Source organism: Nuphar pumila, chromosome 5, assembly GCF_984573655.1.
Source record: "Nuphar pumila chromosome 5, dmNupPumi1.hap1.1, whole genome shotgun sequence".
Taxonomy (NCBI): domain Eukaryota; kingdom Viridiplantae; phylum Streptophyta; class Magnoliopsida; order Nymphaeales; family Nymphaeaceae; genus Nuphar; species Nuphar pumila.
The window spans coordinates 3,854,839-3,882,637 of NC_143253.1; the positions used below are offsets into that span (position 1 = coordinate 3,854,839).

The 27,799-nt window shown below is 40.5% G+C and overlaps 1 protein-coding gene across 1 annotated transcript; it reads left to right on the forward strand.

The window, feature by feature from the left end:
* The first annotated feature begins 814 nt into the window (after positions 1-814).
* On the forward strand, positions 815-27,767 carry LOC149836517 (uncharacterized). The gene is made up of 2 exons (XM_090005406.1): positions 815-996; positions 25,608-27,767. The coding sequence occupies exon 2, from the start codon at positions 25,632-25,634 to the stop codon at positions 27,615-27,617; it is 1,986 nt and encodes a 661-aa protein (XP_089861532.1). The 5' UTR covers positions 815-996; positions 25,608-25,631; the 3' UTR covers positions 27,618-27,767.
* The last annotated feature ends 32 nt before the right edge of the window (positions 27,768-27,799 follow it).

The window sequence follows — 27,799 nt, forward strand, 5'->3', positions numbered from 1 at the left end:
AGAACTAAATGCAATTAAGAAGTAAAAGATATAGATCTAAATGTAGATTAAACAAAAACACTGATTTGAATTTGGACCACAATACGAAGAATTCAGATCATGTAAGTCATATCCCATTCGAATATGCATTCAAAGCTTATTTTCAAGATCCACATCCTAGGGTATTTCTTTGGACACAGACCATAGGCCTTACCGAATCTGATCCATTTGCACCACAAGTTAGGACTGGTGACTGGTTTGGGCCAACCTGACCAGAGAGACCCGATCCACAAGCCCTAGCTCGAGGGATAAGGATACCATAAAGGGATGCCTATTGTGGGTTTGGTATATATAACTATAAGTAAAGTTAGGGTGAGGCCTAATTTCGTATCACGAAACAGGATAAAGATAAACAGGTCAGACTCGGGTCAGATATAATCGGATCTAGGCTAATCTGATTTGAAGAAAAATCCTTTACTAAACCCAGATCCGAACTGCCACTTACGCCAATCGGATACACATTACGTGTAACCAAAGCTGGATCTTGTTGGTTCTATAAACGGATCCGGATTCGGATGTAAGATACTGAGACCGAATCCGGATCCGATTATCGATCTGATATGTATCTTCTTAAGAATTCGGTTTAATTGGATACGGGCTAGTTCTAATGTCCAACCCAAACCCTAACCGCTGAGTCGGGAATTCTCGGGATAATCAAACGCCACGAGAGGGGCAAGTTTCCCAAAGGAGGTGGATCCCAATGCCCTTCCCAACTTAGTTAATTCACCGGAACTCAAACCCCGCTTAATTTGGACCTAATGTTAGCCGATGCCACATAGACGCGGAGAGAGAGAGAGGGAGAGGGGGAGAGAGAGAGAGAGAGACGAACGAGCAGGAAAACGAAGCGAGCGCAAACCCTAGAATTCTCGACGCGTCTCGATCGTTTGATCCGTCCGCCCCATCTCTTCCCGACCGTCGATTCTCGCCGATCCCGGGAGGTACCTAGGATTTGTGGAGGTACGCTGTCCATCGCGTCGGTTCTTTTTCTCCCGTCTCTGGTTTTCATTTCTCGGATCTGCTTCGTTTTTTCCTCTTCTTCGGGATTTCGGTGGAATTTTGTGGATTCTATGGTGTTTTGTTTCGTTCTCTGTGGTTGTGGTGATCCTGGGGAGGATTTCGTCTCCTGAATTGTTAGGGTTTATGCGGTCGCATTTCGGGATCTTTTCGGTTTCGATTTTTTTTTCACGATCTAGGTTTGGATTTGAATTTTGAATCGTTGCGCCGGGAAAAGAACAAACGCCCGCAGCAGTAGGATTGTAGGAAGCGCGGTTCCGTGTTTCCGATTTGCTAGGAAGGGCTTCAGATAGTTATGTTGGTTAACAAGGGCGGAAAGTGTTGCAGGATGAGATTTGTTTTCTGAATGAAAACAATTTGGGGCTTGGAAGCCGTGGTGCGAAGAATGCCTGCATGTTGCTTTTCGGGCGTCCCCAATAGTCAAGTGTTGTGTGAGGCAACCGCAAGACGGTGTATCCGTAATGAATTGTGTAGCTCATGTTCCTGGTGGGGTTCCCGTTGCGCAGAATTAGATGTCGCCCATTCGGTTGCGGGTAGTCTAGTAGGGGAATATGGTCAGTTGGAGTGATTTCAGATGTTAATGAAGGTGTGCCCTGGTTGTCCTCTTGATAAGAAAAATTAGGTTTAAGTGCACGCCTAGTGCGAAACTTCTAATTACTTATGTAACTGGTAGGGGTTCGAATGCTGTTGGGTGATTAAGGGGCCACTAAGTCTACATTTCACGAAGCCGTGGAAGTCATCTAGATTTGTCGCAAAATGAAAAGTATATTGGACTGGTTTGATGAATTTTGCTCCTCACTTATATATATATATATATATATATATATATATATATATATATATATATATATATATATATATATATATATATATATATATATATATATATATATATAGGAAAACCTGTAACGTCTAACGGGTTTTCCTCGAATGAAATCTGTTGAAAAAAGGAATTAGCGGTGGTCCTTGCTAATTCCCTGGGCGGAAAAAATGACCTTTAGACAGACTGCAGCTGAAGGTCATTTTACTCAGAACTAGCGCCGCTGGTGCACGCCCTGCACTTTTGAGTGTTCGACAGTACGGGTTAATTTCTCTCTGTATATACACATATCCTTTTCGAGTTTGGTAAGTGAGGAGCAAGATCTGTTGTAGTTCTTTGAAAGGGGGGAGATTTTATCAACTTTAAGGAAGTAGATGCACTTACCCAATTATCTAGTTGAGTATACATCAGTGTTTTTTTTTTTACAATTTTAAACTATGCTCTTTGAATTTACATACTTATTTCTTTTGTGGGTGGGTTTCAGTTCAGTGGAAAGCATTGCTCGAGCCTTCTTTTCTATTTTTATTACTTTTTTAGTTATTCTGTTGTTACATTCCGTGGGTGTTTATTTTGTTATTGTGTTTGTTATTTGTTGGAACTTCCTTATTTGTTGAATGCATTACTCGGTTGAATTGATATTACTATTCTTTTATATGATCAGAAATGTTTGAGTGTATGTTATCTTAATTGATCTCTATTCTTATCCAAGTTGTTCCAATATAGTATTTCTTTTGTCCAGCCACAAAAGCAAAAATTGTTTGTCTCACTATCACACTAGCCATTCAACTTTTGGTTTCTGTAAATGGCATTGGATTTGTACCTCACAGTTTAGGTATAGACTCGTGTTTATATCACGTTGATTGGAAATAATATTCATTTTCATATGTATTTCTTTTGAGCCTTCTCACCTTTTTTGGGCTATGGCTAATACTAGTTTGTGGAACATTTTTTTTAATACAAGTATTTGATTTTGTTCATTTTTTTTTTCAGTTTCCTGTCCTACCTTGCAAATGCTGGTGATTTTTTATGTTTTGGAATTTTGCAGCCGTAAAGTAATTCATTGAAAAGAGTGCTGATAAATAGTTTTACATGCATTTATCTGTTGCTAGGAATTTATAGGAAAGCAGATATCTCCGGTAACGTGTATTGTACTGTGGCTCTGGGGTAGTGCTAGACTAGAGTTAAAAGTTAAAATAATGGTGGTAATCTAGTGTGCAAATGTTTCTTCTTATTTGCTTATGAAGTCCTGTAACTTGTATCTCTATTTGAGTTAGCAGATGCTGGTCAGTTGTTGTTGTTGTTGTCATCATGTGGTTTCTATAAGGGCATTGTCAAAAATTTTGTGTTGTGGTCTTTTCTGTGTTATTTGTTGCTGAGCACACTTGGTTTAGTAATTACATCGGGTTTGATTTGGATGTAGTTGCAGAGGAACATCTTCTGATGTAGATGTTCAGGGATTTGGGACATGCCTGACTTAATGGTTTTGCAAGTACAAGGTAACCTAAAGTTTTGGAGCTGCTTCTGTCTCAAGATGATATATTCATCTAATAACAGGCTGAATTTGGCTTAAATGGTCTTGCAAATTCAAAATAAATTCAAGTTGATGTAGGATAGGACACTAAGTGCCAGTAGTGGGCTTGAGTAGGAAAAGTGGCGAGCAAAAGGTGGAGTTGGATGAAGGGAAAGGAAAGCTTTGTTATAGTAGGTTCTTGTGTCAAAGTATTGTGAAAAAGTCTACAAAGAGACTATGTGCACAAAGGCACTATATTCTTGATATGAGACGTGTGCACAAAGGCACACGGATACAAATGCACAAAGACATACAAATAAAAAGAATCTTTTATTGAACACTAGTGAGAGCTTTACAAAAAGCTTAAAATTACAAGAGGGGACAATCCCCTATTTATAAGGCAAGTATGGCCCTTGGAGGGGCTCCCTCATGTGAACGTTGGAGCTCCTCCAACGATCATTAATATGATCGTTGGAGGGCCCAACGTCCACATGAGGTGGGCCCCTGCATGGCTAAAAGCCAAGATAAAAGAAATAAAAAAAAGAAATACAAAAAGAAAAATGCCTGAAGAGAGAAAAGACGGATTTACCCCTAGTGGGTATTACAAAAGTGTGTATATATATATATATATATGTATATATATATATATATATATATATATATATATATATATATATATATATATATATATATATATATATATATATATATATATATGGGATACAATTTAACTCCCCCCTCAAACTTAGGGCGCAATAACCGAAAGTTTGCCAAGGAGAAAGTTGAATCTAGGAGAACAGAGCACCTTGGTGAAGAAGTCCGCAAATTGATAGTCTGATGTTACATAAGGAAGATTTGTAACTCCTTTCTGATATTCTTCTCTAACATAGTAGCAGTCCATTTCAATGTGCTTTGTACCCTCATGAAACATGTAGATTGCACTCTTATTATCACAGCAAAGCTCCGTGGGCCCTTGAACATGAATCCCCATATCTTCCAGTAACTGCGACTCTAAACAATCTCCATGGTAGTAGTTGCCATGGCTCGGTATTCAGCTTCAGTAGATGATAATAACACTTTTTGTTGCTTCTTGCATCAACAAAAGATTAATGATTCTCCTAAAAACACACAAAAATCAGTGGTTGAGTGACGATTATTTGGGTCACCTCCTCAATTAGAGTCAATATAAGCTATTAAATTTAATTCAGAAGATGAGGATAGAAATATTCCCTTATTCAATGATCCCTTTATATCTATGTAACAGGGATTCAGCTAGCAGGGTGCCGCACCCGCATCGACGCGACTCGACGCGGGTGCGACCAACTCGACCCTGGGTGCGTTGACCACACTCGGGTCATTTCGGTCCATTTTTTTGGATTTTTTTTTAATTTTTTGTCCTATGAAATGGGCTGCGGAATTTTAAAAAAAAATTCTTGGGCCCCTGGACCCCCGCCCGCTGACCGCGCAGCGGGACCCGCGTCGGGGGGAACCCCCAGACCCCCTTCTATATATATTTTACATTTTTGCCCTTGCCGCACCCTCGCACCCGCACCCATGTGACATAGCTTTATATATATGATGATCCGGATATTTGCACTCATATGAACTGATGTAGGCGCATGCTGGAACTGACTTGCAATATGAACATGTGAAATATCAGGTCTAGTGATACTAAGTTACATTAGATATCCAACAAGTTGCCTGTAAGAGGTTGGATCTTTTAGAAGAATCTCATCATCGATTTTCATCTTTGTTCCTACTACCTAATTTCTGACCTGTCAATGATCTCAAATGCAAGTTTAGTTTGAGATAAAAAATAACCTCTATGAGAATAAACAACTTCAATTCCTAAAAAACAGGTTAGGAATCTCAAGTCGGACATTTCAAATCTATCTTTTAGAATAGATTTTATGCTCTTAATCTCTTTAGTATCGGCACTTGTTATTAGCATATCATCAACATACAATAATAAAATTACTATCTTTGCATTGGATTTCCTGACAAACAAAACTGTGTCAGTAAAACATGAAGAAAATCTATTTTCCAACATTACATTATTAAATCTATTGTATCAAGCCTTAGGAGCTTGTTTCAAACCATAAAGAGCTTTTCGTAGGCAAAGCACTTTATCTTTAGGAATTTCAATACGTGGGGGAGAGCATTCATATAGATTTCTTCGTTAAGATCACCATTCAAAAATGTATTTTTGACATCCATTTGATAAATGTTTCATTTCTTAATTAAGGCAATGGTAATGAGACATCTAATAGTAACCTTACGCGCAACAGAGGCAAATGTCTCATCGTAGTCTATTTCATATTCTTGACTATACCCTTTGTCTACTAGACAGGCTTTGCACCTTGCAAGAGATCCATCATTCTTGGTCTTGACCTTGAAAACCCATCTACATCCCATCGTTTTATTACCATTAAGAAGATTTTGAAATTTTCATGTTTTAGCTTTCCTAAGAGCTCTAAGTTAATTATTTATAGCTTCTCTTCATTCAACACTCTTCTTGGATTTTTCAAAGTTTTTAGGTTCCACATATGAGTGAATGACACTAAGACACACTCTATATTTAGGTGAGAATGAGTCATAGGATATAGACCTAGAAGGTACTCTTTTAGTCCTTTCAGTTCTTCGAGGATTTTCATCATGTGAAGAGGTAGATTCATTAGGTTCACTATATTTTTCAATTGCACTTCTAAAAATGCTTTTATCTTTATGTGTATAAGTGATAGAATCACTAGATGCCCTTTCTTCAATATGATGATCAGTAGATTGATGAGAGGAGTTGTTATTTTCTTCTACTTCATTATCACTAAGATCATTACGAGTGAATTCATCATTATTAGAAATATCATCATTTCTAGATAATAAGTCAAACAAGAAAGAATAGTTCACATTCTCTTCATGAGGTTGACATTTTTCAAAACCACTAACGTTTTCTAAAAAAGTCACATTCCTAGAAACATACAATTTGTCATTTTTAATATCATAACATCAAAACCCTTTTTGAGTTTTGGAATATTCAAGAAATGCACAAAGAATGGTTTTTGGTGATAGTTTGTCATTTTTATCCGTAAGAACAAAACATTTGCTCAAAAAATTCTCAACCTACTGTAATCAGGTTCTTTTTGATATAATATTTCAAAAGGTAAAATTTTATTTAAATTTTTGGATGGAAGATGATTTATAAGATAAACGAATTCAAGGGCCGTCTCGGCCCAAAATCTATGTCACATGGGTGCGGGTGTGGGTGCGACACGGGTGCGGCGCAATTCCAAAAAATTTGGGCACGGGGACTCAGCTATATATATATTAAAAAATATATATTATAAATATATATTTTAAATATATATAATTATATATATAACAATAAATTAACACATAGAGATTGTAAATTTTAAAGAAAAAATAAAAAAGCAATTCTTAACAACACAAACTTACCAAAATATAACACATAAAGAAGCTTGTGAGTGTGATAAACAACAAAACTTATCATAAATCTGCCTCATCGTCTGAATTAGAGGAAAGAACAGGATCAAGGTAGTCCATGTTGAGAGTATGTAAATTATGTTCTTCCTCCAAGTCAAAATCTTCTGGATTTACATCCAAATTCTTGGATGGTCCACAACTGCATCAAAAAATGACTATATTAGTATCTAACTTAAAACTTTGAATGCAAATATTTAAATACAAACTTTGAATACAAAAAAAAGTACCTATACTCTTCTTTGGTGCGGCGAGAAATTAATCATAGATTTGAGTAAACATAAACCAAATCCTCTGCACTTTTACTAGTGAGTTTGTTTCTTTTAATGTTGTGAATTTGAGCATATGTACTCCAATTTCTTTCACAACAAGATGATGTAGCAGGTTGGGATAACAACTTCATTGCAAGACGTTGCAGATTTGGTGTCTCTGATCCATATGCGTCCCACCAATTAAGGGGATCTTCCTCGTCCCTTGCCACAAGTGCTGCTAAAGAATCAAATCTCCCAGTAGAAAACTTGCCAAACTCACTATTTATAACCTTAAACATGTGAGGATCATTAAAAAGTCTTCCCAAATATATCATTTCATTTCTTGATATCTCAGGATCTTCATTTGGAGAAACACGACCAACACCTGCTGTCAACCATTTTTTTGAGTAGTATTTTGGATTGTGAGAGTGTGCCATGCAATGCAAAGGTGTATTGCTTTTATCCCATCTTCTCACTAAAACTGAATGTACATGATTGTAAAATTCTGAATCATCAAGTGCAATATCTTTCTTCTCATGTTTAAAAATGATACTTTGAACTTTTTCAATCATATTGTCCCACATTTCATAAATTCTATGAAGCATGGGTACATCTCTGTCAACTTCTCTCAACATTTCCCAAATAGGCTCTGTAAATTCATCAAAATATGTAATTTTATCCCAACAAAAATCATCACAGATGCATTTTTTGATAGCTTGAGCCTTGACATCATCTTCAGTATGATAAAAATCCCAATCTTGATCAACCACCTTCATCATCAATGCATTCTTGAGTTGCTTAATTCTTTTTATCATAACAATGAGAGAAGCAAAACGAGTTTCAGCAACTTTCAGTAACTTGAGATCAGAATGCCTATTAAATATAGAAAGGGCATGATGATGGTTTACAACAAAATTTCTAATATTTCGAACATCATGTTCTATTTCCTCAATCCATAAGCACATTTCATGTGCATGTGCATCATCTTTTGATGGATTGCATATACTCTTAAGTGTCAAATTTAAACTGTGTGCTGCACAAGGAGTCCAAAAAATATGTGAATATGTATCTTCACTTGCCAAATTCATTCCTGCACGACTGCAAACTGGAGCATTGTCAGTAATGATTTGCACCACACTTTCTTCACCCACTTCTTTTATCACTTCGACAAATAATCTCTTTAAATATTCAGCATCTTTATACTCTCCAGATACATCAACCGTCTTAAAAAAGATTGGCCCATTAAGTGAGTAAGCAATGAAGTTTATCAGTGGTCGCCTTTGTATATCAGTCCACCCATCAGAAACAATCGATACTCCATGTCGTTTCCATGCAAATTTTTGAGTCTCTAACAAGTCTTCAATTCTATTTTTTTCCTCTGCAAGAATGACTGTTCTTAGTTTTTCTGAACTAGGAGGCACATAACCACTCAAATTGCAATTAGCCAAAGATGTAATCATATCTTTCCAGTATGGACTTCTAGCTACATTAGAAGGAATTGAGCTTGAGTCAAAGAATCGACCAATCTTTTTATCAATTTTTGCTCTTGCCATATTTTTGAATGATGCTTGTATTGTTTTATTGCTTTCTATCTTTCTTTTCTTTAAAAGCTCTTCTTGTATATCACTAGCAATAGGAAAAGACAAATTAATCGAATCGCTTCTCATCTCTGCAATTTTCTTCTTTTCAGCTTCCTCTTGTTTTTTTTAATTGCTTTAACATGTCTTTGTCAACCCCAGAACATGCCCTAATTTCTTGACCACGAATATGCAAAAGATGTGCTTTCACACGTGTATAAGAACATGTGAAAACAGTCTTACATAGATTACAATGAAACTGCACATTCCCACCACCACCACTACTAGCTTTTACCCCTTTTGTCACAAGCCTCCAAAGTGGCAGGGTTAGAACTTGAACCAAATGTATTGACACTACCACTAGAACTCGCCATTATATCTGAAAAGTGAAATCTGAAAAGAAAATAAGTAAATAAAATAAAGTTAATAAACACTTCAAATTTCAAAATAATAGTAATAGGAGCTACCCCCTATCTAACACAAAAAAAGAAGGGCAGGGCAAGCCCCTGCTGAACCTTATCCGTGTCAGGGGCTTTGCCCTTGCCAAAAAGCCAAAGGCAACAGGGGAAACAATGAGGGGCCGAGCCTCTCCTCGTTTTCCTTTTGTTCGGTAGGGGTAAGAAGGAGTGGGGGAAGGAGGGGGCTCGACAACTCTGATACCAAAAGAAGAGTGCGCATGGACACAAATAAAATTGCGGAAGATGAATAGAACAAGAACTAGGGACTTTTATTTGATAAGATTGAAAGACACTTACAAGAACACTTGGGCGACTAGAGAAGGCAGTGGAAGAACTCGCTCTCAGTTTCCCGATGCTTTCTAAGACAGACTGAGGGGGTTTTTATAACCCCTTAAGACTTGCAGTACAATTATTGTGCTGCAGTACAATAATGCAGTGTAATAATACACTGCAGTACATGCAATACAATAATGCGTTACCACTATGCAACGTGCTTTTAATTATTGTACTACTAGCTAGTACAATAATTCATAAAGACAAAAGGTGCTGCAATAATGCAGCCGACAGTAGTACAATAATGCATAAAGCAAAAGATGCTGCAATAATGCAACCGACGCAAACGACAAAGGAAATAAAGTGGGCGACATGTGCCCGAAAAAGCAGATTCGCTCGCAGGCGAATTATTACAGATATGGACCCCGGTGGTCCCACACTATACTTTAGTATTTTGGATTTCTGCGAGAAGATTGTTGATTGACGCAGGGAAAACCTTTAACTTTGCTAAGGCACTCTAAACAGTGCCTCTGATGTCACTCCAGTAGTTGTCTTTGGTGGAGGATGAGATGCAAATCTGATTCTTCATTTGTTGGATTTCAATCAGACATTGCAAATCTTTTTCAATCCTTCGACACATAGCACACTCTAGGTGGAATAGAGTTTTGCCGAGGGAATCAAATTCTTCAAGTGACATGGCCGGGTGTGGACTATCATGGCGGTACTCTGGGTGACATTTTCCTGCAGTCGCCCTGTACCGGCTAACGAGGCCGTCACATGGCTGCACAAATTGTGCACTTCCTTCAGCAGCTTTGGGGAAGTTGATAGTTTGGCCTTCCATTCCTGAGAAAAATTAACAAACAGATTAATTAAATTCAATTTTTCCTCAGACATCTCTTCCCTTTAATTGATCAAGATCGTAATCATTCTGGATAATGTGTTTGCTAGCATATTATCTTTTCCTTCAATATGCTCAAAGATGATATTGATGTCGAGCCCTGTGATAAAATCGACGAACGCAATCCATCTAACTCTAGATGGCTTATTGACACAGGTCTTGTTGAAGAAGCTGATGATTGCTTGGCAATCAGTTCTGATCAGCAACTCTTTCTGCTCCAAGTAATACAACTTGAGGCTTTCTAAGCTGTTCATTACTGCATAGATCTCAACATCTATGGATGACTTAGGGGGATCAAACTTCCCACGGCATATGCACAAGGTTTTTCCAGTGACTTGGGGTCGTATTTCTGAGGTTTCCATTTTATGACTCCTCCCCATCCCTCCATACATCCGTTCGTTTCCAGCACCATGTAGCATTCTGGTGATGGAATTGATAATGGCGGCAGGTCCTTGACCTGTTCTTTTATCTGTCGAACGAGCTTCCAGTCTTGCTCGTTCATCCTCTGTTCGCATGTAGGGCTTGTCTTGCCATACAGGGGTGATAACAGCTTTCCGAGGTTGTGAATGAAATTCCTTGCATAGTTCAGAATTCCCAACCATGAACGAAGTCCAGCCTTTGTGGTGAGTTCTGCATCTGTCTTCTCAAGAATCTTCTTGATGATGTTCGGTTGCAGATGAATATCACCTTCTCCAATAATAGCACCAAGAAATTCCATTCTTTTCTGCTCTATTGTCATCTTTGTAGGACTTAGAATGAGCCCATGTTGCTGGCACTTTTCGAGAAGCACACGGAGGTGTTTAGCATGAGCATCCTCAGATTGGGAGAAGACGAGGATGTCATCAATGTACACGGCAGTGAAGTCCTCCGTTCCTTTGAAACAATTATCCATCTTCCTTTGGAAGACGACCGGTGCATTTTTCAGTCCGAATGGCATAACAAGTCATTCGTATAAGCCTTGTGGCACCCAGAACACAGTGAGGGGAATGGATTCGGGTTCCATCATAACTTGATGAAATCCGCTCTTCAGATCAAACTTAGAGTAGATCTTACTACCAGCAACCTTCTTGATTATAGAATTGATACCTGGTAGTGAGTATTGGTCATTTTCAGTGTTGTCATTTAAACGCTTGAAATTAAAGACCATCCTCTCTTTCTCCTTTGTGACAACGCCTGTCTTCGGGTCCTGCGTGGTTCCCGAATGGACAATAATGGCCGTTGTACGGTGCTTGCTTTGTGAAGGCCTAATCACGCCCAGTTGTTGCAGAGCTGTTACATGCTTCACAAATGACTCCTTCATTTGCGGGGTTACCTGCTTCAATGGCCGATCTTCAATAATGAAGTCGGCATTCTTTAAAGTAATTTTGCAGGTGATCTGGTTCTTGGACCAATGCTTTAGAGGGTCATCGCCGATAAATCATGGATCCTTTAACTTATTCATCAAAGGAGAGAATTTCTTCTGAAAGTTCTCCGGTGTAGGTCCGGCTGAGTACAGGACTGCTTCCTGTAGCTGTATATACTCTAGATCATCAATTTCTTGTACAAACGCTGATATATGAGCAGTCTGCTGCGTTTGTATTGTAGTCACATTTCTATAGAAAGTGATTATATCACCTTCTATCCTCAGGCCACCTTGCATGACTCTGATGAAATTGCATCCGATTATCATCTGGATTTCACCACTGAGATGCATTGGAAAGGCATAAGTGTATGGAGTCTTGAAATTATTATCTCCGATAATCATTTTTCCATACTTCAACTTTTTGTTGGCGCTCTGCTTGGAGTTAACGCCTATGAACTGCACCGTGAAGGTATTATCTTCCAGTGCAGTCGCAGGTATAGACTTCTCATCTATACAGCAGGTGGTAGCGCCTGTATCCAAGATTGCTCGAACAACAAAACTTGGTGTTCCAGGGATTTCAAAAATAACATTTAAATTGTAGAAGCGGTTCCGAATTGTCTTACCACCCCCACCACTCTCCGCTGCGAGTGAATATTCTTCCTGTAGAACGAACAACTCATCAGTATCTGAGGCTGTGTGTTTACCCTTATCATGGAGGCCGAGTTCCTTGAAATCTTTTTCAAGGTCCTGCACAAGCAGTTGCTCCCTTAGATACTGATTTTCTTTCTGAAGCCGTGTAATTTCGGCTTCACTCCACTGTATGTAATCGACCTGTGCTTTGATGATCCCCATGAATTTCATGGGATCCTCCGCCGTTTGTTGAACAGGTTCAACTGGCACATGACGATTAAAGTAATGTGGCCCGCAGAGACCACAGGCAACAATCTTGCAAGTAGGGCAATGGATCCTTGCCCTCTTCATTGTTTTCATCTTGCAGCAGCAACATGTTGGATCGTCAACGATCTGGTTGTGCTGCCATTGATGGTTGCAGTCCATCTGGTTAGGCGGTAGCAAGATGCTAGGCCGGTAGCTGTCAAGCTTATCTTCCCCAAGTCGTCTGATCATGTTAGATTCAGGGTCTGCAACTGGTGCTCCAACGACTCATTATTTTCCTCATTTTCAGAAACTGAATAGATGGCGTCGCTTACAGCTTCCCCTTCGTCTATCGAGACGATCTCATAATCATCAGGAAGCTCCAGAGTCCAGACCTTCAAAAATGGCTGTTCTCCTGATGTTTCGTTTCTCGTTGGGGCATTCATGTGCAAAGTGTCCTTCATCTCCATAGAGATAGCACTTGCACCTCTTCGTCCTTACAAGGTGCTTCCTCTTCTCTATTCGAGCATGAGAAGGATGAGGTTTGCCCTTGTAGGTGGATGATTTACGGAGTCCATATTTCTTCTTTTCCTTGGAACTTCCGTAATATCCCAGTATTGGTATCTGCGAACAAAAGGAGAGATTTTTCAACGATCTCTTGAATGCAGCGTCTTTGCATTATTGTTCCAGATACTGGTAGGCGTACAGGATTCTCGGTACGAGCCCAATTCTCACAGTAGGATACCGCTCGTCGAATCCTTTCTTAATACGATTGCCGAGGTCTCCCGGCATCTTCATCCAAAACTTCTCTGATATTTCATCAGAGATCCACACTCTTCCTGTTTTTGCAGCGAGGTGAAGGTAATCATTCATGTATTGAAGGATATACTTGATATTGCTGCAGGAGAGTCTCTCCAAGTCTCTATACGCTTGGTCTTGAATACCAGTTGTACCCTGTGCAGGGTCCTCAAGCGTAAAGACTAAACGCATTTGGGCCAAAATGTTATTTGTGCCCTCTCTTCCATCTGCAGTTGTGATGAGGTGCTCGTATTCCGTTTGATACCTCATCTTCCATTGAACCCATATCAATTTTTCCGTTTCTCCGAGCAGATTTTCTATGAAATTTGCCTTATCCCTGGCATCTGTGAAACCTTTGTCAGCGACGAGGTTTCTCGTTATAGATTCCCACTTGAAGAAAACATCATGGAAGAGACCAATTTGCTGAGGAATCACGAACATAGCGCCTTGGGATTGTTTTGCCGAAGGCAAATCTCACATTTCGTTGTTGATTCCTCTCTTGAATCTTACTCTGCTACTCGAAGCTCCTTCAAAATCAGGCTTGATAGGCGGAGTCTGACCTGTAGCAGGCGGATATCCTGGACAGTTCATTGCTGTATCTGTCTGGGCAGGGTTGTACACAGATGTTGATGAAGAGGAAGATGCTGCTATAGCAGTCTTCCGATGAGAGAAAGTTGGGTATTCCAACTCTTCTTCTAGAGCAAAGGTTTGCTCTTCTGAAAAAGGATTGACGAAGTCTGAACCTTCATCATCCGGGTCTTCATCAAATTTAGGGCCTTCGTCGAGCTTTGGGCCCTCCTTCCAAGTGGCGAGGTGCTGATAATATCTGAGATTGTCGTCGTCGCCAGAATCTTCTTCTTCAGAGAAGAAGGCTATGATTTGTTCAGGCTGGAGCTGATTAACTCTTTGCTGCATGTTATGCATGCGCCTTTGGCCTGAATGATAGTTCCACCTCTGGAACTTTGTAGAAGATGTAGACGGCTGGTTGGCAATGACTGCTGGGCGTCTGTCCATCCTTCTACTTTGGGATTTTCTTGATCTCATCCAAAAATAGCGTACGGGTCCTTGAAGACTTTGAACTTTCCCTTCGTTTCAGAAGGTTTGATCGAGAGATTCTTAAACTTTTGAGTAATCTCGTCGATTATGTCGTCTTCCTTGGACTGGATCTTATAGTCGAGACCTTTGAGTTCCGCAAGTTTAGCAGAAATGCTAGTTGGTTCTCAAGAACCTGAGTAAGGAGCTGAACAATAGAGTTGCCTTGTTTGGCAAGGGCAACTAAAGCAATACCAGTAGTGGTAAGAGTACTGGGTAAAAGATAGGCAATAGCGGGAGCGTCGATCTGATTGGTTACTTCGATCGCCTTCTTAACACAAGGGTTGTTTGTAAGGTTTTCTGGAACAGAACCTGAAGTGCTAGAGCTTGAATTGCTCATATAACACAACTTCTATGGGTACAAAACAGTCCCCCCTTGTTAACAGGAACTTCCTCAAGCATACACACCACTAATAGTACTTAGGTTTCCGAGGACTTATCTCTTGCCAGATCGTGCTTTCTTTGTGTCCATGAAATAAAAGTCCCTAGTTATTGTTCTATTCATCTTCCGTCAATTTCTTGTACAAATGCTCAGATATCAGCGTTTGTACAAGAAATTGACGATCTGGAGTATATACATCTACATGAAGCAGTCCTGTACTCTGCCAGACCTATGCCGGAGAACTTTCAGAAGAAAATCTCTCCTTTGATGAATAAGTTAAAGGATCCAGGATTTATCGACGATGACCCTCTAAAGCATTGGTCCAAGAACCACATCACCTGCAAAATTACTTTAAAGAATGCCGACTTCATTATTGAAGATCGGCCATTGAAGCAGGTAACCCCGCAAATGAAGGAGTCATTTGCGAAACATGTAGCAGCTCTGCAACAACTGGGCGTGATTAGGCCTTCACAGAGCAAGCACCGTACAACGGCCATTATTGTCCATTCGGGAACCACACAGGACCCGAAGACAAGCGTTGTCACAAAGGAGAAAGAGAGGATGGTCTTTAATTTCAAGCGTTTAAATGACAACACTGAAAAAGACCAATACTCACTATCAAGTATCAATTCTATAATCAAGAAGGTTGCTGGTAGTAAGATCTACTCTAAGTTCGATCTGAAGAGCGGATTTCATCAAGTTATGATGGAACCCGAATCCATTCCCCTCACTGCGTTCTGGGTGTCACAAGGCTTATACGAATGGCTTGTTATGCCATTCGGACTGAAAAATGCACCGGCCGTCTTCCAAAGGAAGATGGATAATTGTTTCAAAGGAACGGAGGACTTCATTGCCGTGTACATTGATGACATCCTCGTCTTCTCCCAATCTGAGGATGCTCATGCTAAACACCTCCGTGTGCTTTTCGAAAAGTCCCAGCAACATGAGTTCAATCTAAGTCCTACAAAGATGACAATAGGGCAGAAAAGAATGGAATTTGGTGCTATTATTGGAGAAGGTGATATTCATCTGCAACCAAACATCATCAAGAAGATTCTTGAGAAGACAGATCAGAACTCACCACAAAGGCTGGACTTCGTTCATGGTTGGGAATTCTGAACTATGCAAGGAATTTCATTCACAACCTCGGAAAGCTGTTATCACCCCTGTATGGCAAGACAAGCCCTACATGCGAACAGAGGATGAACGAGCAAGACTGGAAGATTATTCGACAGATAAAAGAACAGGTCAAGGACCTGCCGACATTATCAATTCCACCACCAGAATGCTACATGGTGCTGGAAACGGACCGATATATGGAGGGATGGGGAGGAGTCATAAAATGGAAACCTCAGAAATACGACCCCAAGTCACTGGAAAAACCTTGTGCATATGTCAGTGGGAAGTTTGATCCCCCTAAGTCATCCATAGATGCTGAGATCTATGCAGTAATGAACAACTTAGAAAGCCTGAAGTTGTATTACTTGGAGCAGAAAGAGTTGTTGATCAGAACTGATTGCCAAGCAATCATCAGCTTCTTCAACAAGACCTGTGTCAATAAGCCATCTAGAGTTAGATGGATTGCGTTCGTCGATTTTATCACAGGGCTCGACATCAATATCATCTTTGAGCATATTGAAGGAAAAGATAATGTGCTAGCAGACACATTATCCAGAATGATTACGATCTTGATCAATGAAAGGGAAGAGATGTCTGAGGAAAAATTGAATTTAATTAATCTGTTTGTTAATTTTTCTCAGGAATGGAAGACCAAACCATCAACTTCCCCGAAGCTGCTAAATGAAGTACCCAATTTGTGCAGCCATGTGACGGCCTCGTTAGCCGGTACAGGGCGACTGCAGCAAAACGTCACCCAGAGTACCGCCATGATAGTCCACACCCGGCCATGTCACATGAAGAATTTGATTCCCTCGGCAAAACTCTATTCCACCTAGAGTGTGCTGTGTGCCGAAGGATTGAAAAAGATTTGCAATGTCTGATTGAAATCCAACAAATGAAGAATCAGATTTGCATCTCATCCTCCACCAAAGACAACTACTGGAGTGACATCAGAGGCACTGTTCAGAGTGCCTTAGCAAAGTTAAAGGATTTCGCTGCGTCAATCAACAATCATCTCGTAGAAATCCAAAATACTAAAGTATAGTGTGGGACCACTGGGGTCCATATCTGTAATAATTCGCCTGGGAGCGAATTTGCTTTTTTGGGCACATGTCGCCCACTTTATTTCCTTTGTCGTTTGCGTCGGCTGCATTATTGCAACATCTTTTGCTTTATGCATTATTGTACTACTGTCGGCTGCATTATTGCAGCACTTTTTGTCTTTATGAATTATTATACTAGCTAGTAGTACAATAATTGAAAGCACGTTGCGTAGTGGCAACACATTATTGTATTGCGTGTAATGCAATGTATTATTACACTACATTATTGTACTGCAGCACAATAATTGTACTGCAAGTCTTGAGCGGTTATAAAAACCCCCTCAGTCTGTCTTAGAAAGCATCGGGAAACTCAGAGCGAGTTCTTCCACTGCCTTCTCTAGTCGCCCAAGTGTTCTTGTGTCTTTCCATCTGACGAAATAAAAGTCCCTAGTTCTTGTTCTATTCATCTTCCGCAATTTTTTTTGTGTCCATGCGCACACTTGGGCGACTAGAGAAGGCAGTGGAAGAACTCGCTCTGAGTTTCCCGATGCTTTCTAAGACAGACTGAGGGGATTTTTATAACCCCTCAATACTTGCAGTACAATTATTGTACCTCAAGTATTGAGGGGTTATAAAAATTAACGAAAAATGAATAAAACAAGAACTAGGGACTTTTATTTCATAAGATTGAAAGACACTTACAAGAACACTTGGGCGACTAGAGAAGGCAGTGGAAGAACTCGCTCTGAGTTTCCCGATGATTTCTAAGACAGACTGAGGGGTTTTTTATAGCCCCTCAAGACTTGCAGTACAATTATTGTGCTGCAGTACAATTATTGTGCTGCAGTAATGCGCTGCAGTACACATAATACAATAATGTGTTGCCACTACGCAATGCGCTTTCAATTATTGTACTACTAGCTAGTACAATAAAGACAAAGGTGCTGCAATAATGCAGCCGACAATAGTTCAATAATGCATAAATCAAAAGATGCTGCGATAATGCAGCCGACGCAAACGACAAAAGAAATAAAGTGGGCGACATGTGCTCGAAAAAGCAGATTCGCTCGCAGGCGAATTATTACAGATATGGACCCCAGTGGTTCTACACTACACTTTTGGATTTTGGGAATTGCTGCAGCCTTAACTTTGCTAGGGTACGCTGAACAATGCCTTTGATGTTACTCCCATGTCTGCTGTGTGCTTTAGCTCATCCATTTCCTGCATAAACATTGTTATCTGAGCGGTTCTCTGCGTTTGTACTGTAGTCACATTTTTATAGAAGGTGACTACGTCATCTTCTATTCTCAGGCCACCCTTCATGGCTCTGATAAAATTGCATCCGATTATCATCTGAATTTCACCTCCGAGATGCATTGGAAAGGCATAGGTGTATGGAATCTTGAACTTATTATCCCCAATAATCATTTTTCCATACTTCAGCTTTTTGTTGGCGCTCTGCTTGGAGTTAACACCTGTAAACTGAACAGAGAAGGTGTTGTCTTCCAGGGCGGTAGTAGGTATAGATTTTTCATCTATACAGCAGGTGGTAGCGCCTGTGTCCAAGATTGCTTGAACAACAAATCTTGGTGTTCCAGGGATCTCTAAAATCACATTCAAATTGTAGAGGCGGTTCCAAATTGTCTTACCACCTCCACCACTCTCCGCTGCGAGTGAATAGTGTCCCTGGTAGGTGGATGATTTACGGAGTCCATGTTTCTTCTTTTCGCTGAGACTTCCGTAATATCCAGGTATGGCTATCTGCGAACAAAATGAGAGATTTTTCAAGGATCTCTTGAATGCAGCGTCCTTGCATTCCTGTTCCAGATACTGGTTGGTATACAGGATTCTTGGTACAAGCCCAATTTTTACAGTGGGATATCGTTCGTCGAATCCTTTCTTGATATGATTGCCGAGGTTTCCCGGCATCTTTATCCAAAACTTCTCTGATATTTCATTAGAGATCCAAACTCTTTCTGTTTTTGCAGCGAGGTGAAGGTAATCATTCATGTACTGAAGGATATACTTGATGTTGCTGCAGGAGAGTCTTTCCAAGTCTCTATACGCTTGGTCTTGAATACCAGTAGTTCCCTGTGCAGGGTCCTCAAGCGTAAAGACTAACCGCATTTTGGCCAAAATGTTATTTGTGCCCTCTCTTCCATCCGCAGTTGTGATGAGGTGCTCGTATTCCGTTTGATACCTCATCTTCCATTGAACCCATATCAATTTTTCCGTTTCTCCGAGCAGATTTTCTATGAAATCTGCCTTATCCCTGGCATCTGTGAAACCTTTGTCAGCGACAAGGTTCCTCGTTATAGATTCCCACCTGGAGAAAACATCGTGGAAGAGACCAATTTGCTGAGGAATCACGAACATAGCTCCTTGGGATTGTTTTGCCGAAGGCAGATCCCATATTTCGTCGTTAATTCCTCGCCTGAATATTACTCTGCTACTAGAAGCTCCTTCAAAATCAGGCTTGATTGGCGGAGTCTGACCTGTAGCAGGCGGATATCACGGACAGTTCATTGCTGTATCTGTCTGGGCAGGGTTATACACATATGTTGATGAAGACGAAGCTGCTGCTATAGCAGTCTTCCGATGAGAGAAAGTTGGGTATTCCAACTCTTCTTCTAGAGCAAAGGTTTGCTCTTCTGAAAAAGGATTGACGAAGTCTGAACCTTCGTCATCCGGGTCTTCATCAAATTTAGGGCCTTCGTCGAGCTTTGGGCCCTCCTTCCAAGTTGCGAGGTGCTGATAATATCTGAGATCGTCGTCCTCGCCAGAATCTTCTTCTTCAGAGAAGAAGGCTATGATTTGTTCAGGCTGGAGCTGATTAACTCTTTGCTGCATGTTATGCATGCGCCTTTGGCCTGAATGATAGTTCCACCTCTGGAACTTTGTAGAAGATTTAGACGGCTGGTTGGCAATGACTGCTGGACGTCTGTCCATCCTTCTACTGGGTAAAAGATAGGAAATAGCGGGAGCGCTGATCGGATTGGTTTCTTCGATCGCCTTCTTAACACAAGGATTGTTTGTAAGGTTTTCTGGAACAGAACCTGAAGTGCTAGAGCTTGAATTGCTCATATAACACAACTTCTATGGGTACAAAACAGTCCCCCCTTGCTAACAGGAACTTCCTCAAACATACACACCACTAATAGTACTTAGGTTTTCGAGGACTTATCTCTTGCCTCACCCTTTCCCCTCTGGATGGTAATACTTAAGAAAGCTCTGATACCAAAAGAAGAGTGCGCATGGACACATAGAAAATTGCGGAAGGTGAATAGAACAACTAGGGACTTTTATTTCATAAGATTGAAAGACACTTACAAGAACACTTGGGCGACTAGAGAAGGCAGTGGAAGAACTCGCTCTGAGTTTCCCGATGCTTTCTAAGACAGACTGAGGGGGTTTTTATAACCCCTCAAGACTTGCAGTACAATTATTGTGGTGCAGTACAATAATGCAGTGCAATAATGCGCTGCAGTACACATAATACAATAATGTGTTGCCACTACGCAACGCGCTTTCAATTATTGTACTACTAGCTAGTACAATAAAGACAAAGGTGCTGCAATAATGCAGCCGACAATAGTTCAATAATGCATAAATCAAAAGATGCTGCGATAATGCAGCCGACGCAAACGACAAAAGAAATAAAGTGGGCGACATGTGCCCGAAAAAGCAGATTCGCTCGCAGGCGAATTATTACAGATATGGACCCCAGTGGTTCTACACTACACTTTTGGATTTTGGGAATTGCTGCAGCCTTAACTTTGCTAGGGTACTCTGAACAGTGCCTTTCATGTTACTCCCATGTCTGCTGTGTGCTTTAGCTCATCCATTTCCTGCATAAACATTGTTATCTGAGCGGTTCTCTGCGTTTGTACTGTAGTCACATTTTTATAGAAGGTGACTACGTCATCTTCTATTCTCAGGCCACCCTTCATGGCTCTGATAAAATTGCATCCGATTATCATCTGAATTTCACCTCCGAGATGCATTGGAAAGGCATAGGTGTATGGAATCTTGAACTTATTATCCCCAATAATCATTTTTCCATACTTCAGCTTTTTGTTGGCGCTCTGCTTGGAGTTAACACCTGTAAACTGAACAGAGAAGGTGTTGTCTTCCAGGGCGGTAGTAGGTATAGATTTTTCATCTATACAGCAGGTGGTAGCGCCTGTGTCCAAGATTGCTTGAACAACAAATCTTGGTGTTCCAGGGATCTCTAAAATCACATTCAAATTGTAGAGGCGGTTCCAAATTGTCTTACCACCTCCACCACTCTCCGCTGCTCGAAAAAGGATTGACGGGTGACCCTAAATTTGATGAAGACCAAGGCAGTTCATTGCTTTCTTAAGGTTTGCTCTTCTGAAAAAGGATTGACGAACTGTCCGGAATACCAGTAGTGGTAAGAGTACTGGGTAAAAGATAGGCAATAGCGGGAGCGTCGATCGGATTGGTTTCTTCGATCGCCTTCTTAACACAAGGGTTGTTTATAAGGTTTTCTGGAACAGAACCTGAAGTGCTAGAGCTTGAATTGCTCATATAACACAACTTCTATGGGTACAAAACAGTCCCCCCTTGTTAACAGGAAGTTCTTCAAGCATACACACCACTAAAGTAATAGTACTTAGGTTTCCGATGACTTATCTCTTGCCTCACCCTTTCCCTCTGGATGGTAGTACTTAAGAAAGCTCTTCTTTTAGAAATAAAAAGAAAAGGAAATACAAAATGAAAAATGTGTGAAGAGGAAAAAGACAGATTTACTCCTAGTGGGTATTACAAAAGTATATATATATATATATATATATATATATATATATGGGATACAATTTAACAAGTATGCAATCCAAGACTTGACACATTTAAGCGGACAGTTTGGAACCACTAGCTCAAACATCTGATGGGAAAGTTTGTGTTCTGAAAGTTGATATATTCAGCAGGCACTCAGGCATGTTTTTCTCTTGTTGACTTAAGGTTTGCGTATGAGAACACTGTGTTCTCATTGATTAGATGTTGAGAGTGGACGATGTCAAGATTCACTTCTAGTTTTGTCCAACATGATAATGTAAGAATTGAACTGTATGTTGGTCTGACATTCGAGGATTTTTAAGGCCATCTGCCTTTGATCAGAATTGAAGGAGAAAAAGGTTGGTTTTTCCTATTCTTTTGTGTGTGTGGGGGGTTTGCTCTATTCAACGCTGTGTGGGAGCTTTCCAAAGTTTTTACTACGGTGTGTATGCTAAAGAAATGTTTGTGAAATCCAAGACATGGAGTGCTTGTATATGCTTGTCTACCTTATGTGAGTTTGTGGTATGGTTGCTGAATCCTATTACAAGATTCCTAGTATCTGATACTGCAATTCTAACATTCAGCATGCATATAGGAAATGTATTTTTGCAATATATTTATTGTTTTATTATCCTGTCAGTGTCATGATTTATCATATCTAGGTCGTAGGCATGTCTAGGGAACCAATTTTTTGTTCCATTTCTTTGTCTAATGTTTGTTGAACATCTCTTTCTAGGTTGATTAATGAAGTGAGTGTGGACATTGTTTAGGTACATTTGGCATTATACTAGCTGACACGTTGAGATATGTCTAAGTCATCAAGGAATGTTACTGTATTTTATATACGATCAAGTTCAAATGGATTCAGGCTGGTATATTGTATGCTGAATGGAGAATAAATTAACCAAAACTGTAATCATGTTTTGTAGAATGAATCTGCATACCTTAGAAATGAGGTCATCCTCGTGCCATCGGACTCTGTAGCAACTGGTCTTTAGCTTAAGGTTGGTGGACAGAGATTTTGAGGTAATATCACAATGTAAAGATTAGTTAAGTGTGTGCACAGTGTTGAAGGTTTTAAAACTTTGGAATACTTGGTGGATGATTCATCTTGATATTCTGCTTTGATTTAATTATGATTTTGAGAGGTGACATTTTGTTAGCAATGATTTCAAGGTCCTCTGAAAAAAGTTAGTCATAATGTCAAGGTGGTTGTATTAGTCATGGGGGTACAATCTGGTCACAGTTTCTTTCAGTGGGTCCTATTCTTGGATATCTCGTGAATTCTTACTATTTGAGATTTCAGGCCTGCTATTAATAGCCTAGTACAAAACTTTGTCCTGACAGTGCTGACACATGGCTAGGTTGATAACATTGTATGGGAACTTAATGCACATGGCAGTAGCTAGCAGGTAGTTATTCAAAATGTTGGGATTTTGGTGTCTCCAACATTCTACCAAGGTAGAGTCTATTCAGTGAATATTGTTTCTCTGTTCGAAATAATGTTGGGTATCGTGTAAGAGAGCAAGTATGTTCTCATGAGTGATTCAGAAGGGATATCCTTTTCATGTGTTGTTGATTTAGTTTGGTTAACTTTTTTATTCTGCCCCAGGTCCAGTCGGAGATATCTCATTTGATGTTTGGAGATCGGTTTGCATAAGATCAAGGTCTGTTTGAGGTCAATCTTTGGGTTATTATGTGTTCCATGTCAGGTGTGACTGGAAGTATATCATTTGGTGTTCAGAAATCAATTTTTAATAGTTCCAGGATGCGCTATATGAGGTCAAAGCTTTGATAGTCACAAAAGGAAGGAATCTTGTGAATTCCTGGTAAACTTTGTTTTGAGACATAAAATTCCTTTTTTAATTATTTAATATTTACAGAAAATTTGCAGATATTACATCCTTCCATCCTTAAAGAAATTTCGTCTGCGAAATTCAATAACGGTTACGTACCAAATAATTATGGGTATTTTGCTTTCATCTCCTCCTCCGGCTCTCAAGTGCATTCCCGGAACAACAGGAGCAAACAGGGTAGTGTTGGTGGTTTCTTTAGGAATTGATGGTGGCATTCTCCATTGGTTGTTTGCCAATGAATATACCTGATCAGTTTATGACTTTTAGACCAGACTTGATCTGTCCAATTTTCGGTCATTTTGGCACCAATTTGGATGAACAGATCACAAGCTATTGTAGCCTTTGACATCCAAACTCATAAAGACGGTGAAGTTGTGGCCACTGTATGTGCCTATGTCAGAAAATCACTGATATTTGATAAATCATGTATCTTATCACAATTTTTTCGAAGGCCGATAAGGCACAATATTCTCAAAGCACGGCCTATTTTGGATTGTCATGTTAACTTCTTATCGTGATATTATTGTGACAAAAAAGTTTAATGGTATTTTTTATATTATTTATGTTTTCTTTGCACTTTTGTGTATCTTATATATTTTTAATAGTTTTATTTGAAAATTTTAAAATATCACAACATTTTCCCTCACCAGGATTTTCCTGAGAATGAGATCTGTGACATTGTCAACCAAAATATTAGTAGCCATTTCCTTAATCATAAACAGAAATGCCAGAACAGTAATAACCAAACCAGACATTCACATAGCATGGCATCAAGAGGACACAAAAATAATTTAGTAAAGAAAAATCCAGCTCTCTTCAATACTACCAAGTACCAGGTGTTAGGGCAAGAATAAACCGGAGAGCTTCTCAAGAAGGAATAAGCAATAAGCATCAAGTGTGCAAGTGTGAAATAATCTTGGATTGCATCTTGTCTTGTGTGTGTAGATATCATCATCTCTATGTCCATGTTATTGTATTGATTTATGTTTTTACTAGATTTGTGTTACATTTTTGGAGGCAGCACCTCACCATTCATTTTCATCTTTAGCTTTTCTAACTTGGAAAAGGTAAAAAGTATCTGGAGAAACTGGTTCCCTATGGGTGTGTTTGACTCACTGGACAAACATCATCTGGACACACCAGGTGGTGTTTGTCCAGCACCTGTGAGTCACACCCCCAGGGTGTGATTCACAGGTCCAATAAGCACCCTTTTAAAATATAAAGGGCGGGGGAGGAAGAAGGCGGTCTCTGTTGGGACTGCTGCCATGGCAGAGACTTGTCTGTGCCCGCAATTCAAATTCACCCTATACTCGGAATTTTCCAATCCTGGCTTGACACAAAATACTTGCCTTTTACATCTATTGTAATGATTGCTTCCTAGATATTGCTGAGACTGAGATTTAATCCCACAGTAGGCTATGAAAAGTAAATCGTCTGATTACCTGCTGAGTCTCTTGGGTTATAACCTGGTTCACTAGGGTTCACCAGGGTTCACCAAGTTTAAGATTAACTGTAATCCTCGGAAATCAGAAATTCTGCTTTGTGGCTGGGGATTGTGGATTGTTTTTTCTCTTTAAAAGTAACGGTGTGCTCATTGGTATGCTGAGATGATCAAACAATAGATACCTTATCTTGGGCATTGATTGTGATACACATGACTTCTAAAAACCAACCCCTATTTTGCACATTCGTTTTAGCACTATGTTATTATCGATGACAGGTTGTGACATGTATCCAACGGTGGGAGTTTAGATTTGATAGACTTGACACACTAGACTTCACTGTTGATACTAACATCTTCCTAGGGAATTTGGTCTCTGACTCTATTGGTTGTTAACCTCTTGGCTTGTTGTTTACAAGGAGAGACATATGAACTCGCGAAAATCACCCCTGTTTCTGCATGCATCCTTGTCATGCAGTTCGATGCTTGTAAGCTTTATTGATGCTTTCATATTGCTCATGTCTTGCAGGTTATTTTCTATTAGTATATCAACATGTCACCTGCATCTAGATCCAAGTCAAAGGAGAAGTCCTCTGCAAAGGCATCGAAGGAGCAGAAAACTCCTTCAAAACTGATAACTGGGAATTCTGGGGCTGGTACTCCAGCAAATGCCTACAACCCAGTCTCTGGCACATTTCATACACTAGAAACAGTACCTGCCATGTCTACTGCATCCCCTAATGGGCGTTTCAGAACTATTGGTGAAACTGATGATCATTCTGGAAGCTCGCACGGAACTGCTGCAGAATATGACTCTGTGTCCAACAATGACAGCTGCTCTGGGGAGTCAGAAGACCAAAAGGATAGGATCCCTGTCCCTCTTCGCCAAGAACCTCCCCCTGGTTCTGCATCCTCTGGAAATGATAAGCGGGACAAAATCCGTCAGAAGAATGAGCGGAAGCACCAAAGGCAGAAGGAACGGCGTGCGCAAGAGCTCCATGACCGCTGCACTGGTTTTCTAATGTCGTGGAAATTGGAATCTCTTTCCCAGCAACTTGTGGCTATGGGTTTCTCCTCTGATCGGGCAACCATGGCACTTATCCTCAATGAGGGCCGAGTTGAGGAATCTGTTGCATGGCTGTTTGAGGCTGGTGAGGAGGCATATGCTGCTGAGGAAAAGGTGGGCACAAGGAGTAACATCAAGATAAACATTACTGAAGAGCTTGCGTGCATGGCAGAGTTGGAAATCAGGTTCAAGAGTACACGGCAAGAGGTTGAACGCGCTGTTGTTGCCTGTGAGGGAGACCTTGAGAAGGCGTCGGAAGTCTTGAGGTCCCAAATACAGGAAGCAAACCATTCAAAACCTGAAGAACCCACTGATCCACCTTCTAGTAGCAGCACCAAGCAAGCAGCTGCAGTGCCACCAACTGTTTCAAAGTCGCAGACTGTTGCCAAGGCTGCAACTGCCCCACCTATTCAGCAAAGACGAGATGAACTAGATTTCAACTATGCAAGAACAGTGACAGATACAAGCAATAGACATCCTGTAGCTGTCAGAAGAAGCCAAGGAAAGACAGAAGGAGCAAGGGCTCAACCACCACTGACTATGGATAAAAAGTCATGGCCAAGTACCAGTGCGAGCCCTTCTGTGTCACACTCTCTGGCTGCAACGATGCCTGGGTTGCCATTGGCATCAAAAGTCATGCAGTCTGGTGCAAGGGGTGTGGTTGGGGGTAGTGAGAACAAAACTGTGGCTCAGACGGTGACTGTCAGGGAGCCTGTCATTGTTATGCAGCGTCCGCAGTCTGTTAACTCAAAGCAACAATCAGCAACCAGTGCTGGAGGTACCTCAGCAACAGTCGGTTGGAATATTAAGGGTGTCGTCGGTGTCGAGCAAGTAAAGGCTATGAGTGGCAGTCCTGGACCTGGGAACACAGTGGCCACAAATACCTCTACATCTAATGCTGGTACTGAATATCATCAGCAAGGTCAGTATCAGCCGTTTATGCCTAGTCCAGTTGATTCAATAGCTGCAAGCTGGAGTGCAGCAACTAGCTTTTCCAGAGGGTTTGGTGGGGCAGCAGACCCACCATTATCTGCTGGAGGTGGATGGAACTCGTTGGGGATGTCGCTTTCTGTGCCTTCCTCACTGGGTTTGCTCACTGGGTGGAGTTCATCAGGGCTGTCTGGTTCCTCTTTGTCGGCTTCAGCAGCAGACTGGAGTAGGGGCCGGTCGATAGCTGATTGTGACTACACAAACATCGACTGGAGTGTGACTCCATCATCCTGCATATCCCAGCCAGGTCAATCAACGCAAGGTTTTACATCGCTTAGTTCAAGCGGTCGGGCTTATGAGTCGTGGTCAGCAATGAGTGATTCAAAGGTGAGGGGCATTGTGAGTGGTCCCTTCATCTCTGGGTTGCAGGATAGTGGTGTTGCAACTGAAGGGTCGTCCATATCACATGAGTGGACGTCACCATTTGCCGGGAAAGATCTGTTTAGTCTGCCTAGGCAGTTCGTGACCTCTCCATCTCTTTAGGAAGAAGAAACAAGTGGGAAAAAAGAAAACAGCGATTTCTGTGAAATATGTGCTAGAAGCCGGACAGAATTATGGATTTGTTTGTTGATGGTGCTTTTAAATGTTGCTGTTTGCTGCATAATGAGTTAGAAAATGAGGTGCTTTGTGGTATCTCTTCTCTTTTTTTCCTTTTTTTAAAGTTT